This window comes from Carettochelys insculpta, chromosome 19, assembly GCF_033958435.1.
Source record: "Carettochelys insculpta isolate YL-2023 chromosome 19, ASM3395843v1, whole genome shotgun sequence".
Taxonomy (NCBI): domain Eukaryota; kingdom Metazoa; phylum Chordata; order Testudines; family Carettochelyidae; genus Carettochelys; species Carettochelys insculpta.
Window position 1 is genome coordinate 22,790,116 of NC_134155.1, and position 19,600 is coordinate 22,809,715.

General features: G+C 58.8%; 1 protein-coding gene across 1 annotated transcript in view; it reads left to right on the forward strand.

Moving 5' to 3' along the window:
- SRRM3 (serine/arginine repetitive matrix 3) overlaps positions 1-19,600 on the forward strand; it is a 96,952-nt gene that overhangs the window by 42,433 nt on the left and 34,919 nt on the right. The window contains exons 3-6 of the mRNA XM_075013992.1: positions 5,492-5,626; positions 11,264-11,344; positions 17,827-17,856; positions 19,045-19,113. Coding sequence (XP_074870093.1) covers positions 5,492-5,626; positions 11,264-11,344; positions 17,827-17,856; positions 19,045-19,113 — 315 coding nt within the window. The remainder of the gene's footprint in view (positions 1-5,491; positions 5,627-11,263; positions 11,345-17,826; positions 17,857-19,044; positions 19,114-19,600) is intronic.

Consider the following 19,600-nt stretch of genomic DNA (forward strand, 5'->3'; position numbering starts at 1 on the left):
CACCTGAGACTGAATCTTTCTTGGGCAAGGAGCTATGCACACAGAGCCAGAGAGAGTCCCTGCCCCAGAAAGGCCGAATTAGTATTACCAGTTTTAGGTGGGAAGCTGAGGCACCGAGAGGTTAAGTGACTTGCCCAAAGGGACACAGGGAATCTGTGGCAGAGCTAAGCATTGATCCTCCAATCTGCTGTCTGCTAAGGCCTGGCACTGTGAGAAGACCAGCTCTCAGACCCGCAGGGATTTGAAGGGGACAGTAACATGCATTTATCAAGTGCTTTCTTCTTGAAGGATCCCAGAGCACTTGTAAGCCATGCACCGGTGCGTGAGCCCAGCACTGACGAGCAGCCAGGCAGTGTGTGCTGCAGAAGAGCCAGCAGGGCTGCACTGTGGCCAGAGGAACACAGGCAAATCCACACCCAGCGTGAGAGATTTGCCTCCTTAGCTCTGTCAGGTGGCTTTTCCGCTTCCCAGCTCCGAACAGCTCTGCACCAGGCCCCTGCAGCTTCCACAGGGGAAGTCTAGTCCATTCTCAGACACCTTATCTGACGGCATTCGCGCCCATGGCGAGGTACCGCTGGCGTGGGTGGGAGCAGAGCTTCCTACTCCATGTGCCACCACCCATGCCGAGCAAATGCTGCAGCCCCCAGCCTTGCTGGCTGGCGACGAGAGGCAGGCGTTAAGCGGCCGATGGTGTGTTCTAGCACTGGCCGGGCTCCCGAAAGGATGGGGGGATGTGGGCCTGGCTTGAAAAGCCAGGAAGCCAGGAGAGTAAATGGGTGGGGGTCGTTGGTATGGAGGGAAAACGGCCTGGGACAGAACAGAGGCAGGAGCTCGACTGGGCCAAGCCACCGCTCCCCAGCCAGCCGTTCTGTGTGACGACAGCTGCCTGGGCTCACACGCCAGGGCCTGAAACCCCAGCCCAGCTGCATGGCTCTGGAGAGCAGCAGGACAGAGATGGGAGGGCCGTTTCCTAGCAGACATCAGTCTGCCCCAAAGGCACCAGGCCTCTTCCAAGTGTGACTTGCCCCCGGGGTTAGCCTGGGGCTCGCCCTTCGCTTCTGTCAGCCGCTCCCTGAGCTGCAATGTCGCTCCCTCGGCCGCCCCCGCCTGTCACGGAATCAGTGTGAATTGACAGGTCCCTCCCCGGCCCACGCATGGCTCAGGCAGTGGTGCCCCCTCCATCCCTTCTTGTGCAGGGGCTCTGCAGGGGAAGCCAAGTGTCAAACGGGGACACACCGAGAGCTGCTGCAATGCACAGGGAGGGGAAGCACCGAGGCCAGCCCAGGAGGTGAGAAGTGACGTTTGGACCCCGGCAGAGCATCAGATCCAGCAGGCTGGGGAGTCGGCTGCACCCCTGCAGAGCATGGCAGGGCCGTGTGCTCAGAGCTGGAGGGTGCTCTGAGTTGCACTGCCCACTGCTGCTTTCCCCTGGGTGTAGAGACAGCCGCCACTGAAACAAGCCTGGCAGTGCTGGGAGGACAAGCCCTGCCTGTTGCATGAGGCTGAGGCAGCCGTGAAGGCATTTTGGGGAGATGCTGCCTGATTTCAGCAGGCAAAGCCGGGGGTGCCTGGGGGCCGGGCACTGCCTCCTGCTCAGGGCTCCCCACTTCTAGACACGGGCGGTGCCGGCACTGGGGCAAGTCGTGGCACTCTGTGTAGATCCAGGGCAGAGACACACTGCACATTCAGCCCTTGGGATCAACCTCTGGTCGCGGCTGAGGTGGCAGCGTTCATCCTGGTGCCTTCCATGCCATCCTCAGGAACTCCCCTTGCCCCCCAGCTCCTGGGACTAGCATGCTCCAGAGGCCAGCTGGCTCCATGCTGCTGAGTGCAGCTCAGTGGCTAAAGCCGGCCCAGGGCAGCAGGACTCCTGGGTTCTGTTCCCCTCTCTGCTGCTGCCTCGCAGTGAGTCCTTGGGCTGCCAGGCTGGGGTGGGTGAACCCTGGCATGTCTGGATGCCCGTTGACTTCAGCAGGCCCAGATGCTCACTCAGGGCTGGTGCTGCTGTCTGGGCTGTTTGGATGGGATTCAGGGTTCGATAGCGATTGGAGGGGGTATCTCTGTGGGAGAACGGCATGTGGGAAAGTGACAGGGCCCTGGAGCTCAGGTGCCAGCCGCAGCCAGGAAATCAGAAACAGGCCGGAGCCCCTGCTGAGTCCTCCTGGGCCAGGAGCTGCCATACCTCTGACTGGTCCCCAGGCCCAGGGCTGGTGAAGTTCACGCTCGGTGATTTAGGCAGTCTGGCCGTTGTCGTAACACCCACAGGAGCCAGACCGTGAAGTCCATCACAGCACCCCAAGGCGGGAAGAGACCTCAGGAGGCCATCGAGTCCAGCCCCTGCCTAAACCAGGACTGACCCCAAATAAAGCATCCCGGCCAGGTGGGCAGCTGGGTCTGCAGCATCTTACTGTTAGTTGTGAGTTTTGTGGGAGTGCCTGAGAGCCCAGTCTCAGACCAAGACCCCCTTGTGCTGGATAAGAACGTAAGAGCAGCCACACTGGGTCAGACCAATGGGCCACCTCGCCCAGTGTCTTGTCTCCTGACAGTGGCCAGTGCCTGGTGCTCCGGGGGCGGGGTGACGAGAACAGATATCATCAAGTGATCCCTCCCCTGTCATCCACTTCCAGTGTCTGACGAACAGAGGCCCAGGACAGCATCCCTGCCCAGCCAGGCTAATTGCCATCACTGGACCTACCTCCATGGGTTCATTGAGCTCTCTGTGAAACCCTGCTACAGTTCTGCCCCCCCTCCCGACAGCCTGCAGCAGAGCTCCCCTGGCTGACTGTGTTGGGCGAAAACATAGTTCCTTCTGTTTGTTTTTAAACCGGCAGCCTGTCAGTTTCCCTTGTGACCCCTCGCACTTGTAAAACCACTTCCTTCTATTTCTTCCTCCCGCCCCGTCATGACTTTATAGGCTTCTACCATAATCCCCCCTCAGTCATCTCTTTCCCAAGACCAACAGTCCCAGTCCCAGGAACCTCTGCTCAGACGGAAGCTGTTCCAGGCCCCTGATCATTTGTGTGGCTTTCTTCTAAACCTTTTCCAATTCCAAGGTGACTTCTCTGCGATGGGGTGAGCACAGAAGCTAACAGCTTTCAGGGTGTGGCTGTATCACAGGTTTATAGAATGGCAATGTGATATTTTCTGTCTTATTGTCCAGCCCTTTCTTAATGATTCCCACCATTCTGTTTGCTTTTTGGGTTGCTGCTCCACGCTGAGTGGCAACAGCTAATGTCGACCCCATTGGTTTATACGCATGGTTGGGACTGTGTTTTCTAGTGGGCATTCCTTTGCGTTTTGTCAGGTTTGAGCAATCCTTGTGTAGCTTTTCCTATGTTATTTATCGGGTGTATTACGGTAGTACTGAGGAACCCCCCGTCACTGACCTCATTGTGCGGGGTATTGTGTGTTATTTATTAGGTGTATTACGGTAGCACCGAGGCGCTCCCGCCACTGACCTCATTGTGCGGGGTATTGTGTGTTATTTATTAGGTGTATTACGGTAGCACCGAGGCGCTCCCGTCACTGACCTCGTCGTGCGGGGTATTGTGTGTTATTTATTAGGTGTATTACGGTAGCACCGAGGCGCTCCCGTCACTGACCTCGTCGTGCGGGGTATTGTGTGTTATTTATTAGGTGTATTACGGTAGCACCGAGGCGCTCCCGTCACTGACCTCGTTGTGCGGGGTATTGTGTGTTATTTATTAGGTGTATTACGGTAGCACCGAGGCGCTCCCGTCACTGACCTCGTTGTGCGGGGTATTGTGTGTTATTTATTAGGTGTATTACGGTAGCACCGAGGCGCTCCCATCACTGACCTCGTTGTGTGGGGTATTGTGTGTTATTTATTAGGTGTATTACGGTAGCACCGAGGCACTCCCGTCACTGACCTCATTGTGCGGGGTATTGTGTGTTATTATTAGGTGTATTACGGTAGCACCGAGGCGCTCCCGTCACTGACCTCATTGTGCGGGGTATTGTGTGTTATTATTAGGTGTATTTCTGAAGCAGGTAGGAGCTCCGGGAACAGGGGGGGACACCCATGTGCTAAGTGCTGCACGTTATTTACTGAGTAGACGACAGTGATGCTGAGCAGCCCCACCCACAGGCCAGGAGCTCCTGGTGCTGGGTGCTGGATGTCAGTTATTAGGGGTAGTACAGTCGCACCCAGGACCCTCATCACAGCCGGGACCCCCATGTGCTGGGTGCTGTGTTGCACTGATCAGACCGAGTGGAAGTCCCTGCAATAGCAAGAGAGGCACCTGCTCCCCTTGGGAAGTTTGGGCTCCGTGGCCATCACAGGTCCCTGTCTTGCACACGGGTGGCCTAGCCCTCCATCTGGATGGGTCCCCCACATTAGGGCGACCGTCCGTCCCGTTCTCGGCGAGACAGCCGTGTATTTCAGGCGCCGTTCTGGCATCCCGATTTATTTTGCAGTAGGGGCAAATTGCCCCATATTGCACAGGGTGCACCAGCTTTCCCCAGCTGAGGGAGCTGGGAGCCAGACCACGTGGTGGCTCAGCTGCCACCCGGCTTCCCCCAGTGGGGGCTGGAGCTGGGCTGGGGCCTTGGGGGTTGGAGCAGGAGCCACGGGAGGGCAGGGAGTGAACCAGGCCTTCAGTGGGGTTGGATCTGGGGCCTGGGTGGTGGGGGTTGGAGCCGGAGCCGTGGGGGGCTGAGTGGGGCTGCTGGAGCCGGAGCTGCGGGATATTGAGCTGGGCTGTGGAGGTCGGAACAGGAGCCCGGGCTGGAGGCGGGTTGGAGCAGGTCTGGGGCCAGAGGCATTGAGCCAGGCTGCAGAGGTTGGCGTGGGAGCCGGGACCAGGGGAGGGGGTTGGAGCAGAGCCAGGAGGTGGTTGGAGCCAGAGTTAGAGCCGCGGGGGGAGCCTTGCTCGCAGCGTTGCTGGAGCTGGACCTGTGCCGCGGCGTGGGCCACCAACCACAGCTCAAGGAAGCCAGGAGCTTCATGGGCACAGTGGCAGCCCTGTTCCCAGCGCCCCAGACAGGGCGACCCTTCCCTGTGTCCCATATTTGGCTGGGGGAGATACGGTCACCCCACCCCACCTGCGTGGCACAGGGGTGCTGCCCGCACAGCTCTGTCGCTCTCAGCAGACCCTGCCATCTTTGGGCTTGGTTGGCTGCTGCTGCCAGAGGAGCCTATGAGTAATTCCAGGGGTCACGCCTGTGCCTGGGCTGTGGGAACCAGCCGGCTGGGTGCAGTGGAGTCACCCACAGGACGTTTGTGTGGCTGATGCGCTTCTCGGGTGCCTTGTTGCAAGTGGTCTGCTCTGGGCCAGAGCCCCACAGAGCCAGAGGGAAGACGGCTCAGTGACAAGGGCAGTAGTATGGGGAAGTATTGAGCCAAGCCGTTGGAGAGACGCCCTCTCCCCGAGAATGAGCTCAGCCTAGGCCCAGGCTCAGGGTGTGGTCTGTGCTCTGAGAAAAGCAAATAGCCCCGGTCTGACCAACCTGCATCTTCTCCTTTGGGCAGAGTGATAGAAAACCAGCCCATGGAGGATGGGGAGGAGTATGCCATGGAGTACCCAGCATACGAAGAGGGCTGCCTGCTGCCGTGCGACTGCCCAGCCGACTGCTACCGAGACCACTGCAGCCACAGAGAGTACAGGTACGGGGTGGGAGCTGGCAGGGGGCTCCAGAAAACAGGCTTACATTGCAGCACACACTGAGTCCAGGGCAGTCACTGGGGATGCTGCGTCGGCACCAGCTCCACTCCAGGGCTCTTTGGGAAGAGGCTCACATTCCCGCACACCCAGCCTTAAAGATGGTCCAGCATTCACCTGAGAACCAAGTGCTGCTCCCAGCTCTGCCTGCCCAGCGACCAGGGCCAGGAGGTGGCTCTCAGCCGGGTGTTGGACAGATGTTCCACACGGCAAAGGTTCGGGAGGCCTGGCTTGGAAAAATCCGCCTGGCCCTGTGCAGCCGACGATGCAGCAAACAGGTGCCTGAGGCACATGCCCAGTTGCAGCAGTGGCCTTTGCCCAGCGGGAAGCTGAGTGTGCCCAGAATAGTGCCCAGCCTGTGCCGCACAGGGCGGGAATTGCAGGTACCAAGCAGGTGTGCAGCTGCTTGCGGAAGTGCCTTTCAGCAGCCAGTGTTGGCAGTTACCCAGGATGCTCGGACCATGGGAGCATGCTCAGAGGGCGGAGAAGGAAATTAGAGGGCAGGTGACCCCACAGGCCCTGCCCCCTCACATCCATTCAGGGTCTGCAGCAACAGCTTCCCAAAGGAGGCACATGGGCTTGCCCAGTGCGCCCCACACAAGAACCCAGCTCGTTGCCAGCGGCCAAGCTGTAGAGCTTCCCTGCCTTCCCTTGGGACCTGCCAGTGCAGCTTCCTACCATCCAGCACTGGGGTGTGTTCTCTGACACGTGACCTCGATCTTCCTTTCCTGCCAGTGATCCAATCACTTCCAGCACTGCATGCACACACATCCACATCCACACGTACCCACACATGCGCTCACACAGAGGCACACGCTTTCACACATGCACACACCCCCACACACATGCTCACATGCGCGTGCTCACACCTTGAGCAAATTTCTCTCCTGTCTCGCTGCTTCCAGCCTTCAGACTTTTGCTGACAGTCCTGGGCCAACTTAGTTGTCCCTTAACCCAGCTGCGCCTCTTCAACTCTTTTCATCTTCCCTCGGCAGCTAGCCCTTCGATCTCTTCTGTCCCTGGTGCTTCCCATGGTCTCCCTCCTTCTGGTGGCTGGTGGCGGGGCCAAATGGAGGGTGGGGTTTAGATGAAAAAGAAATGCTAATTTCAGTGCTGCCAGCCCAGTCCCAATGCCAGATCTCTTGCTTCCGGCCGAATCCTTCTGCCAGGGAAGGTTCTACCATGCCAAGGCACACGTCCACCACCACACAGCCCCGCAAAGGACACACAGACAGATAGTAACAGAGCGAGGTGGCTGTGTTAGTCTGTACTCCAACAAAACAAAGCAGCAGCAATGTAGCACTTTCAAGGCTAATAAATTGATTTATTCGGTGATGAGCTGTCATGGAACAGACCCGCTTCGTCAGATCAATCTCATTTCCAGCACAGACTGACACTTATCAGTACAGGGGACCAAAAAAAAAAGCAATAAAAACTGACAAATCAAATACATAGGAGGGGAATGAGGGGTGGGAGGATGTTAATTGTCCTGCCTGAGGTAATTATGAGCATCAAAGGAAGGGAAACAGTCCCTGTAATGCGTGAGGTAATTGATGTCTCTGTTCATGCCTGTAACACGTCCCGTGACGCCCAGCCCCTTGGTCTAGGGCGGGCGGCAGTTCACCCGAGTTATATAGTTCTGGGCCCAGCCCTCAGTCCAGGGCGGGGCAGCAGTTCACAAGAGTTATGCACCAGCCCAGCCCTCAGTTTGGGGCGGGGCAGCAACACAAGGATAAGCACCGGCCCAACCCTCAGTTTGGGGCGGGGCAGCAACACAAGGGACTATAGACAGGCTCAGCGGGGGCTGGCCCTGTCAGGGAGAGGGGTAGGGGGTCGCAGGCCCTCCCACTCCACTGCGACCCGGCCCGGGGCCCTGGGGGTCGCTCACATGCAACCCCGGCAGTGGGGATCCAGGCCGCAACACACTGCCATTGGTTCGTGAGTGACGTTCCCCGGGCCACTTCCTACCTCACCCTCTGTTGGCGGCAGGTCCCAGTCCATCTGGTCGAGGGGTCCTCCTAGGTCGGTCTCCTCTGGGTCATCCACCTGTGGGGGCCCTGGCCAATCGTCCATGACCACGTCGTTAGGGTAGTCAGGCGGTGGCAATACAGGAGATGCAGGGCGGTCCTGGGTCCGAATGTTATAGGGATCCGCCGGGGCTCTGAGGCAGCCTGCTCCCGGGGCCTCTTCCACGGCAGGGGGTCTCCACCGGCGGGAAGGTCCTGGTAGGTCCGGGAAGTCCGGGTAGTCTCCTTGGGGCATACGGATGCGGAGTTGTGTGGAGCCTCTGGGGGCCTGCTCCTCCCGCCTGGCTGGGCGGCTGCAGGCCCTCTCCCTTTGGCCCCGGGGAGCTCGTGCAGGCACGTCCTCCTTGACCGGAGGCCCAGCACTGAATGGTGCCCGAGTCCCGCCTTTGGCTCTTCTAGCCCTTGGCCCCGCCCTCTGAGGGGCGGGCCTCTGGTCTCCTGACTCCGGCCCCGCCCACCAGGGCCTTGGCATAGCTTCCCCGGCCTCTGGGTCCGCAGGAGGCCATACTGACCCACTACAATGCCACATGTTAATGTGTCGAAGTTGAATATAAATTCCAACTCGCAAATCTCTCGCTTCAGTCTGGTTTTAAATTCTTCTTGCTCCAGGACACAAATTCTCAGGTCTTTAACAGAATGGTTAGGAGGTTGTCTATAGGGAAGGACAGGCCTAAGAAAGAGACTCACCAGCTATCACAGGCTACACCACAGTAATAGTAATCCTGGAACTTTTCCTTGCAACAAATACCGCTGCCAGCTTTGTCCACATATTTATTCTGGGGACGCCATCGCTGGACTTAACCATATTAGTTACGAGATCAAAGGCACATTCTCATGCACTTCCAGCAACATTATATATGCTGTTATGTGCCAACAATGCCCTGACAGAATGTACGTTGGACAGACTGGGCAAAACCTTTGCCAAAGAATAAATGGCCGTGGAACAGACATCAAGAAACTCATTACACATCAGCCGGTCAGTGAACACTCCCACAGCGTGGGCCGTTCTGTTAAAAACCTGAGAATTTTTGTCCTGGAGCAAAAAAAAATGTAAGACCAGATCAGAGCGAGAGATCTGTGAGTTGTAATTCATATTCAAATTCGACACATTAAAACCTGGTTTGAACAGAGACATTGATTACCTCACGCATTATGTTTCCCTTCCTTGGATGCTCATAATTACCTCAGGCAGGACAATTAACACCCTCCCCCACCCCTCACCCCCTTCCTATGTATTTGATTTGTCAGTTTTTATTGCAATTTTTTTTTGGTCCTCTGTACTTATAAGTGTCAGTCTGTATTGGAAATGAGATTGATCTGATGAAGTGGGTCTGTCCCATGAAAGCTCATCACCATATAAGTCATTTTGTTAGTCTTTAAAGTGCTGCACAGACAGCTGTCAGCCTTATCACTGGGGATGGAGACCCGGGTCCAAGGGACCAAAAGCACCAGCCCTGAGGTAAAGGAGCAAGCGGCAGGCCTGGGACCTGACCTGAGCAGCAAGGGCCAGATCCTAAGCCCATGGAGGTCAATGGGCCCTGACCAGTAGTTTCAAAGAGCTATGGATGAAACCCTGCACAAGTGCCTCACATAGACAAGCTGCTCTGTCAGTGAGTGGGAGCTGGATGGGCCCAGGTCTTCTCAGGCAGCATTGGTGAGCCATGGCATCAAATTGCTTCAGAACCTGAGTTTGCATCTTCCTCTGTAATCTTGTCTACTGCTGGGAGCATCCATCAACTGCTGGGGAAAAGCACGGCAAATGCCCATGGTGCAGTGTATTGTGTGCCAACAGTTACTCCTCTCCTACACAGTGAGCTACAGGCACAACCCTGCTAGTGGGGAGCAGCAGTAGGTTATTTTCCTTGGAGGTAGGAGCAAGAGGTTGTTTCCCTAGCAGGTCGCAGAAGTAGGCTGTTATCCTAGCGGATCGTGGCATAGATTGTTATCTTAGCAGGTAGCAGTGTTGGTTGTTAGTCTAAGGGGTAGCTTTGTAGATTTTTTTTAGCAGGTAGCAGAAGTAGGTTGCTATCCTAGCAGGTATCGATTGTTATCCTAGTGGCTAGTAGAAGTAGGTTGTTATCCTAGTGGGAAGCTGCATAGGTTGTTATTCTAGCAGGTAGTAGACTAGGATGTTATCATAGTTTGTTATCTGAAGGGGTAGCAGTGAGATTGTTTTCTTAGCAAGTAACACAGTTAGGTTGTTATCCTAGCAGATAGCATCATAGGTTGTTATCCTACCATGTAGCAGCAATAGACATAGCCTAGCAGGTAGCAGAAGTAGGTTGTTATCCTAGTGGAAAGCAGCACAGGATGTTATTCTAGCAGGAAGTAACATAGGTCATTATCGTAGAGGTAGCAGTGTTTCTTGTTATCCTAAGGAGCAGTGTAACCCACACACGTTGGTGTGGGTCACTGTCCCATGTGGTGGCACCTAGACCACTTACAGAGGAAAAGAGTGAGTCACCTCTATGGCCTTAGCAGCGAGCCAGCTGGCTTTTAGCTCCAGCTGTAGAGGCTCCTGCACTAAGCTGCAGAGGTCCCAGGTTCAAGTGTGCCAAGTGGTGATTACAGTAACAATATAGACTGTTATCTAGCAGGTAGCAGAAGAAGGTTGTTATCCTAACAGGTAGCAGTGTAGATGGCTATCTTAGGCTATGTCTACACGGCAGTGTTATTTCAAAATAATCCATTCTGGAATAGCTATTCTGAAATAACTTATTTTGAAATCACACAGCTACACACAAGACTGTATTTCAAAATAGCACCCAGCTATTTTGAAATAGCATGTCTGGACACACAGTGCCTATTTTGAAATAGTGTCCTTGGACGCCATTATGGCTTATTTGGAAGTAGCGCTATTCCGTGTCTTAACAATAGAGCTAGTCCGCCTGTGAACAGCGCCTATTTTGAAATAGCGATTTCGAAATAGGCATTATCCCTCCAGCGATGAGGTTTACGAAATTCAAAATAAGGCGCCCGCTATTTCCAATCTATTTCAAAATAGCGTGTGCAGAGTGCAGCTGCTAGCAAAGTTATTTCGAAATAACTCTGTGAGTTCAGAGTGACTTTGCTGTGTAGACGTAGCCTTAGTGAATAGCAGCAGCCGGCTGACTTTTTAACATTTTTAGCTGGTGACAACAAACGGCTGACACCCTTCCACACATGCGCTGAGATACACACTGGGGTGTCTACACTGGGAGTTTAATAAATATTAATTAATACGCCACATATAACAAGTTTGAAAACACCTGTATTCCAGACAAAGACATGGCCAGATATACGCACAGCCCACACTGATACACACACAGAGACCTATGTGTACACACCGCACTCATCCACAGAGGTACAAGGGCATACGCACGCACACAGTCCTTTCCCCTCTGTGCCAAGGGCACCACCCTGCAGCCACCAGTGCATGCATTCGGCACACGGACTCATAGTCCTAACCACACTCTGGCTGGGCGCGGGGCCCTCTGCCCAGGCTCTGTGCAGGGGCTGTGCCGTGGGGTGCTGCCGGTTACGGCTCCCGGCCCTGAGCCTCTCGCTGCCCTGCAGGCTGAAGAGGAGGTCCAGCAGCTCCACCTCGCCGCCGCCCAAGAAGAAGAAGAAGAAGAAATCGGGTCATCGCCGGAGCCGGTGAGTTGCCTCCCCATCACTCCCCGTCCTCTGTGCTCGGGAGGGGGAAATGTGCCTGACTCCCAGCCCAGCCGGACACGCAACCCCTGCCTGCTAGTTCCCTAGGGACCGCTTGCTCCCCTTCCCCAGCCACCCCCTCTGCTCTTCCGACTCCCTCCCCTCCTCCTGGCTAGGGCGGGGCAGCCAGCACCATGGGGCTGGGCTCTGGGGGCACAGGGCTCTTCCATAGCGGTCCAGGCCAACAGCTGGCCCTGCAGTGGCAGAGCCAGGAAAGCAGGTGCCTCCCATAGTGCCCCCGGCAACCCTGCCTTGGCCTAAGGTCCCCTTGTGCCCAGGGCTGGTGCTCAGCATGACAGCGGTGCACAGCCCGAGGCAGCCTCCAGCACTGCCCCAGCTCCCTGCCCTTGCCCGAGCAGCTGGCTCAGGCCGGCCCTGCCCTGCCGTGGGTCAGCGCTGGCAGATGCGTGGAGCAGCTGAGCGGCTCGTGCTGCAGCCTCTGCCCGGTCAGACTGTGTGGGGGAGAAGACCAGGAGAGATGCGCCTCCCCCCGCCCCCCGGGGCTGGTCTTTAGTGGCCTTGTGTTGGGTGACCACAGTGCCCTATGGCAGATACGGGACACCGGCCTCCGGGGGTGGGGGCAGGGCGGCTGTCCCATGTCAGGGCTCCTTGGCCATGGGGGGCAGCTGGTCCAGGGGGAGGCACCAGAGGTGGGGGTCTGCAGCCTCCAAAGGGGAGGCACCAGGGATGAAGGGGAGTGGAGGACGGGGGCTCCAGAACCCCCTGGTTGGGGGATGTTCCAAGCCTCCTGGCGGGGAGTGGGGAGCCAGGGAATGAAGGCGCGGGAGGCCGGGGCTGAGGCAGCCGACCCGTGGAGGGGCTGCCTGGCAGCGGGAGCTGCCTCCCCTAAGCATAAGGCACCAGGGAACGAGGCAGTTGTGCAGTTTGCCAGCGGTGGGGTGCCAGGGAATGGGACAGCTGCCCCACAGAGGAGCTCCCCTGCAGCAGGAGCTGCTGCCACAAGGTGCAGAGCTCTGGGGAACAGGGCAGCCACCCAGCGGAGGGGATCCAGCTCAAACACAGGACAGTCCTGGGAAAAACGGGACGGACGGGCACGTTGCCTTGCGTGCGTGTACCCCGAGGAATCAGCCTGGCACCAGGAGCGGGGGAAGGGGTGCAAGGGTGTGGCCCAAAGGAATATTCCAGGCTCAGCAGCCCTGTGGGCCCTCCGGTAGCACAACCACCCTGACCTCATTCGGGGGGCAGTGCCAGACTCAGCCCGGGGATCTCAGCTGGCCGGGCCGCTCCCAGCACTTCAAGGCTTTGCTTGTCGTCCTGCTACTAGCCACCACCCTCCCTCACTCCCGGCCTCTCCTGCTTTGCTGGGTTCCCCATAGGCCAGCAGGGAGGGGCCATTTTGCAGCCTGTGTGCGTGAAGAATTGGCCCCCTGAGCCAAATACGAGGTGGGGAAAGAACATGCCTAGACCCGATCCAGCACCTCAACCCCCCTCTCTCCAAGCACTCACAAAGAGGCGTGAAACACTCCTCAGACTGGGTCCAGAGGCCTTACCACTGGCTCCCAGGCCCCTGGCCCCTGCTTTGCAGATGGGGAAACCGAAGCGCGAATCCTTCTCTAAGGTAGGGTATGTCTGCTCTGAAGTGAGAGGTGCCTGTTGCACCTAGTGACCTGCCCGGGCTCACATGCAGCCAGCCGGCTCCAGTAATGGCAGCAGTGCAGGCCAGCCCCGCAAGTGCGTACCGAGGTCCCAGCCCAGGCCAGCTGGTAGCTCTAACGAGAGGAAAGTGAGCTCAGGAGACCTCCAGGGCAGAGCTTGGACGCCCACTTCAGTGTAGCCCTTCCCACAGTGAGGCAGTGGCAAAGCTGCGTAGAACACCCAGGAGCCCAGCCCCACGCGCCACCTCCCCAGGAACTGACCAGCAGCCGGCCCGGGCTGCACTGCGTTTCTGGGCAGTGTTCCCCACCGGACAGGAAGCGGGTGGTGCAGAATACTCGCTTGCTGTCCGTCCATCCGTATGAATTGCTGGAGACACCAATGTCTGGCCTGTTCCCAGCTCCTGGCGCAAACCCCAGACCATCTTCCCAGGGCACATGGCAGCCTTATGTTGGTCCCACTAGAGCTTCTGGGCTGGATTCCCCCCTGCTTTGACCCTAGGGCCAAATCAGCTCCGTGAGTAACGTAGAGGGACCACCAGGCTTGCTGAACCGGCCTGCTAGGGCCTGCCCCCTGGCCCCACCACCATGTCACACCCCTGAGCTGCCCCGTTTGAGGAGCCGAGGGCTGGGGGTGGCATAGAGCAGCTTGGGGGGGGGGTCCTCGGCAGCTGCAGGTCCCCTTCTGCACTGCAGTAGCCAAGGGTGAGGCCCCAAAGAGCGAGCGTGTTAGAGGGGAGAGGGCATGGGGAACTTGGTGTGTTGCTTAGCAAGCACAGGCTGAACCCCAGCCACAGCAGGTGCTGTCCCCTTTCCTTCTGCCCATGCAGCCTGGTGGGCGGCTCAGGCAGGTGATAGCTTGGGGCTCACTCCCTGAAGAAAAGGTCTGGCGGCTGCATGGGACCGCCCCCAGGTGAGACACAGCCGGGGGCAGAGAGCGTCCATCCCCATGGCTTGTGCAGCCAGGCCAGGAGCGGCCCTGCTCCTGGCTGGTGAGTGCAGACCCGTCTGCTCAGCCCCAGCCTAGCCCTGCTGGGACACATGCTGAGTGCAATTTGCAGGCCACTCTGCTGTTGCTTGAGTCCCATGCAGAGAGCCCAGGCCGGGCCACGCCACAGCCCCGTTACCTGGAGGTGCCCTGGTGAGCCTCAGCCAGGTGAGCGGGGGAGTCTCTGAGCCGGGGATGTGCCACCCCAGGTCCCAGCCCTGCTGTTCCTCCCAGTCACTGCCTGCACAGCCGCCTCCCCTGGCCTTGGCACTAATGACTGTCCGCACGTTGGGCTGGCAGCCCGAGTGAGCCAGCCTGGCTGGTGATTAGTCGGGGACCGCCTGGCAGCCTGGAAAGAGACACGCTAATGAGGACAAAGAGTCAGACGCAGGACCCCCCTCCCAGGAGTGGGCATCCATCGGGCCCCCTCCCGCTGGGTCCCGCTTCCTTCCCATGCCTCTGGCTTTGGGCTCCCCGGCCAGCCTCACCCCTGCCTTCTCCTCCTCTCTGTCTGCCTGCAGCCTGCTCTGCTCGGCTCCGCCCTCCCCTTCCTGGGACGCCTGCTCCCGGGCACGACCCCAGGTCTTGCCTCCCTCCAGAGAGAGGCCGGTCGCTGTGTGTGTTTGTGGGGGCGGCAGGACCCTGAAAGGGGAGGGCCCCAGAAACGGCCCCGTCGTCCCGTCTCCACGTTACCTGGCCAAGCAACTCACCGAATATGCCGCCCGCTGAAATAGGCGGTGCTGTTGGGTCAGGAGGAGTTAGTCATGCAGCTCCCAGGCACATAGCAGGGTGGGTGTGCGCACGTGCGCGTGCACGCACACACACACACAGGGTGGAGGCACACACACAGGGTGGACACGCACACACACACACGGTCACGAGGAGTTAGTCACTCAGCTCTCAGGCACATAGCAGGGTGGGTGTGCGCACCCGCACACACACACACAGGGTGGGCACGCGCACCCGCACACACACACACAGGGTGGGGGTGTGCACACACACACACACACACAGGGTGGGCACGCGCACCCGCACACACACACACAGGGTAGGGGCGCACGCACACACACACAGGGTCAGGAGGAGTTAGGCACTCAGCTCTCAGGCACATAGCAGGGTGGGTGTACGTGCACACACACACGGTGGGCACGTGCACACATACACACACAGGGTGGGCACGCGCACACACACAGGGTGGGGGCACACACACACACACAGGGTCAGGAGGAGTTAGTCACTCAGCTCTCAGGCACATAGCAGGGTGGGCGTGCACACACACACACACACGGTGGGGCGCGCACACAGAGGGTGGGGGCACACACACAGGGTGGGGCGCACACACACGGTGGGGGCGCGCACACACACAGGGTGGGGGCACACACACAGGGTGGGCACGTGCACACACACACACACACAGGGTCAGGAGGAGTTAGTCACTCAGCTCTCAGGCACATAGCAGGGTGGGCGTGCGTGCACACACACACACGGTGGGGCGCACACACACACGATGGGGGCGCGCGCACACAGAGGGTGGGGGCACACACACAGGGTGGGGGCACACACACACAGGGTGGGCACGTGCACACACACACACACACACAGGGTCAGGAGGAGTTAGTCACTCAGCTCTCAGGCACATAGCAGGGTGGGTGTGCACGCGCACCCGCGCGCACACACACACACACACACACACACAGGGTGGGCACGCGCACCCGCACACACACACACAGGGTGGGCACGCGCACCCGCACACACACACACAGGGTAGGGGCGCGCGCACACACACACACACAGGGTCAGGAGGAGTTAGTCACTCAGCTCTCAGGCACATAGCAGGGTGGGCGCGCGCGCACACACACACACACACACACACACACACACAGCTAGTTACAGGACCCCCCAGCGTGAGGCCCTGTTAGGTCCATGCCTGGTCCGAGTGGGGCGCGTGCCCTGGCTCCCAGCTGCCGCGGGTGGCCGTGTTTCTGAGCTGGCTGTTCTCCCATGCTTGGCCACGACCCGGCACTCGATTGCTAGGGTCAGCCAGGGTGAGGGGAGGCTGCTGTAGTGCCCAGCAGGGGCCGAGCTGCTGTCGAGCCAGCCAGAGGCAGAGAGGTGCAGGGGTGTAGCTAGTGCAATGCTGTGGCAGAGACCTGAGTGTGCGCACACGCTCACAAGGGTACACACAGACAGAGAGATGAGAGCTGCACAGAGCCGCGGAGCGAGAGAGACAGCGCAGAGACGCAGGCCCGTGCGGAGAAGAAGCGCCGTTGTTACACGGCCCTGCGCAGACACGCACCCACAGATCCAAAACCGCAGGGCACCTAGAGATACCCACCGAGAGGGAGGAGGCTGACTAACACAGTTAGAGCCATGCGCTGCACACACACACACACAGACGCAGATCACAAAGCGCTAGAGCCATAGACAGCTTCAGGCGCGCAGGTGCACGCACTTGACTGACACACACACACACATCCAGATTTGCACACGCACACACTTTGTAGGAAGGCCAGTGCTGCTGAGAGCTGCCATGAGCCCTGGGGCAAGGTGGGAGGGGGGCCGGCTCCACACCCCAGAAAGGGCAATTGGTCCCCCCTCCGCCTAGCTGTGCGCAGCCAGCGCTGACCTGCTGCAGCAATTCAGAGGGGTGCAGAGCTCCAGCCACTGCTGCTGCTGCTTCGGCAGAGCTCCAGGCTCCCTTGGAAGGCCGGGCCGGGGCGATGATCCCCTGAGCACCCTGGATAAGACTCACAGTGGGGTGACCACGTGTCCCATTTTGGCTGGGGCAGGCCCCTTTCTAAGCACTGGGATTTGTCTGCTCCCCTCTTGCCCACTGAAGGCTGCTCTGCTCTGCTCTGCTCTGCTCTGCTCAGCTGACGGGAGCAGAGGGAAGGAATGCCCAGCTTTGCCGAGCAGCGGGGTTCACCCCTTCGGAGGGGTGGGGGGCAGAGGGTCATTTGGGAAGGCCAGTGGCAATGCTGGGTGGTGGGGCTCGTTCAGTCAGCCCCCACCCCCACCCCACTCACAGGCAGCACAGGTCTTGGAGAGTCGGGGTCGTGGGGCTCGGCTGCTCAGCCCCAGCCCTGGGCAGCACGGGGCTCATGCAGTCAGCTGAGGGTGGTGTGGAGCTCAGGTGCTCAGCATGGATTGTGGGGGAGCAGCAGGGCAGTTCAGGCCAGCCCCACCTTTGGAGGCTGGGCGTGTCCTCGGGCAAGTGGCCGTGTCAGGCAGCAGGACAGCCCTGTGCATTCTCCCGATTTTCCATTGGTAGCCAGGGTCATCCCAGCTTGAATGCAAGCCAAGAGCAGGAGACCGCAGCGGGGGGTAACTCCCTCCAGCCCCTAGCAGCCAAGCATGGCAAGGGACCCTCTGTCGCTGTGACCGCTCGCATCCCCTCCTTGCTGGGCTCCCTGGCTCTCTCTGCTGCTGGGAGCCCTGGCTCCTCTGAAGGGTTTGCAGATGGTTTCTTCTTTTGCCAAGGCGCACAGAGGGCTCCCAGCCCTGTAATGTCCCTCCCCTGCAATGACATGTCCTCGGTGAGTGCGGGTGATCGTCACCACATGGAATTAGCTCATGATTTGACATGTGATCACCCAACCCAGGCAGACGGAACGTGCTGGGAGATCTGGCCCGGCCCATGTTGGGGGACTGGATGCTCAGAAGTGGGGTGGTGGTAACAGAGCAGGATGTGGGACCAAGCCCTACAGAAGGGCTAAGTGGAACAGCCTGGTCCCCATCCCAGCCCCAGCTGGCGCCCGAGCTCTGCCCACTGGAAAGACACTGCCACTAACATGTGGTTTATCTGTTTCCTCCCCCAATACCAGCAAAAAGAGGAAAGCTGGATCAGAGCGCAGGTGAGTGGTGCGGGACCCTCCTCCCATTGTCCGTGTCAGCCCCCCGCTGAAGTCAGCCTGTGGCCCAGTGGGCTTGGGAACAGCTGAGAAGTCTTGCCGAGCCAACGCTCTGCACAGCTGTTTGCTGCTACCTCCCGAGCCAGCTGGGCCGGTGTTCCCCAGGGCGTTGTCAGCTGTGTCTGCACCGCAGTCCGAGTTGTGACTGGAGCACAGGGAGACGTGCCTGAACTGGGAGGAACAGCAGTGGTGAATCTGCAGTGAGCCCGGCCCGCCCTGAGCCCAGCTACCCAGCAGCGTCAAAGCCAGCTAGGGACGGTCCACATGTGCTATGCCAGAGGCCTGTAGGGCAGATGCCCAAGGGGCCAGTGGAATGCTTTCATTTCACACTATGCTGGGCCTGGCGCTGTGGGAGCTGCCGGGTGGCACTGAATGGCCGGGGGCTGACTGCTGAGCCTCCAAGCTCAAGCTGGCCCTGGATGTGCGGAAGCGTGACTGCCCCGGGGCTGCAGTGGAAGGGGAATTGGGCCAGCGCTGAGGGCTTTGAAGAAGCTGATTCCAGCTGGGCGGTTGCTGGGCTGGAAGCTCTTTGGGGCCGGGGTTCTGACTGTGGTCTGGGTTTGTTCAGTGCCCAAATCGTAACACTAATTTGGAAGCTTTGGCCCGTGATCCTTGTGGCCTGTGTTCTGGTAGATCCTGCAGGGGCCAAGACACACGGGGAGAAGTGTTTTTAGAGCTGGCCAATATACGTCCCAGACCAACATTTCAATCTCACGTTTAAACAAAGTTTCCACCAAAGTGCCCCCAGGAAAACCCTTTCCCCGTTGTCAGTGCTCTTGACTCCGCTTCGAATAAACACTTTGGTCGAGACTGTCCAAGCCACCCAGAAGATTTGAACAATGGTCCCATGTAATCCAGCGCTCAAATCCCTTGGGCCACTTGGTGGCATCTCAGCTTCTCTCCCTTATGCCTGCCTGTGTCAGGCTGGCTGTGCACTGGCTCCTAGGCCGCCGTGCCAGCTGTTTGGGCACGTGCCAGGTATCCACTTCAGGGGGTGCAGCGGGAGGAGGCTGTATTCTCAGAGGCTGCTCCCAGCAACTCTCCAGCCCCAGAGGCCCCATCCCAGGGCAGAAGAGTCTCCCCACCCCACACACCACCTGCCACTCAAAGGCAGCCTTGTTTGCTTTCCAGTGGTGACAGCTCCTCGCCCTTCCGGAAGGAGAAGAAAAAGAAGAATGGGAAGAAACACAGACGAGACAGGTACTGGGACGGGGCAGTGGTGTCCCAGCTCTGTGTGTGACCCTTCTCTCACTGCTCCATCCTTCCACCCCCCCAGCTTTCCCACCTCCCAGCTCCCCTTCCCCCGGCTTTCCTCCTCTGTGGCTGGGCCTTGGTTCCTTCGCTCCCCCCCAGGTTTGTGGGGGATGAGAGAGAGGCTGCCAGAGCTTGCAGCAGCCCCAGCGGGGAAGCAAGCTGGGTAGGTCGGTCTGTGGCTGGGCGAGCTACAGCTCCCCTTGGTGCAATTCCATTGACTCATGGCAGGGTCAGCTCTGGCCTAGGCCCCATAGCTCTCTGGGGCCATGAATAATGCAGGGAAGCAGCTGGTTCTGCTCACAAAGGAGCCATCTGGGCAAAGCCCTCACCTGGATGCTGCACAAACCTGAACTCAGTGCGCTGCCTTCCCTTCCCTCACCTCCCAGCAAGGAACCATTGACCCATAGACTCCCAGGGCAGGAAGGGGCCTCAG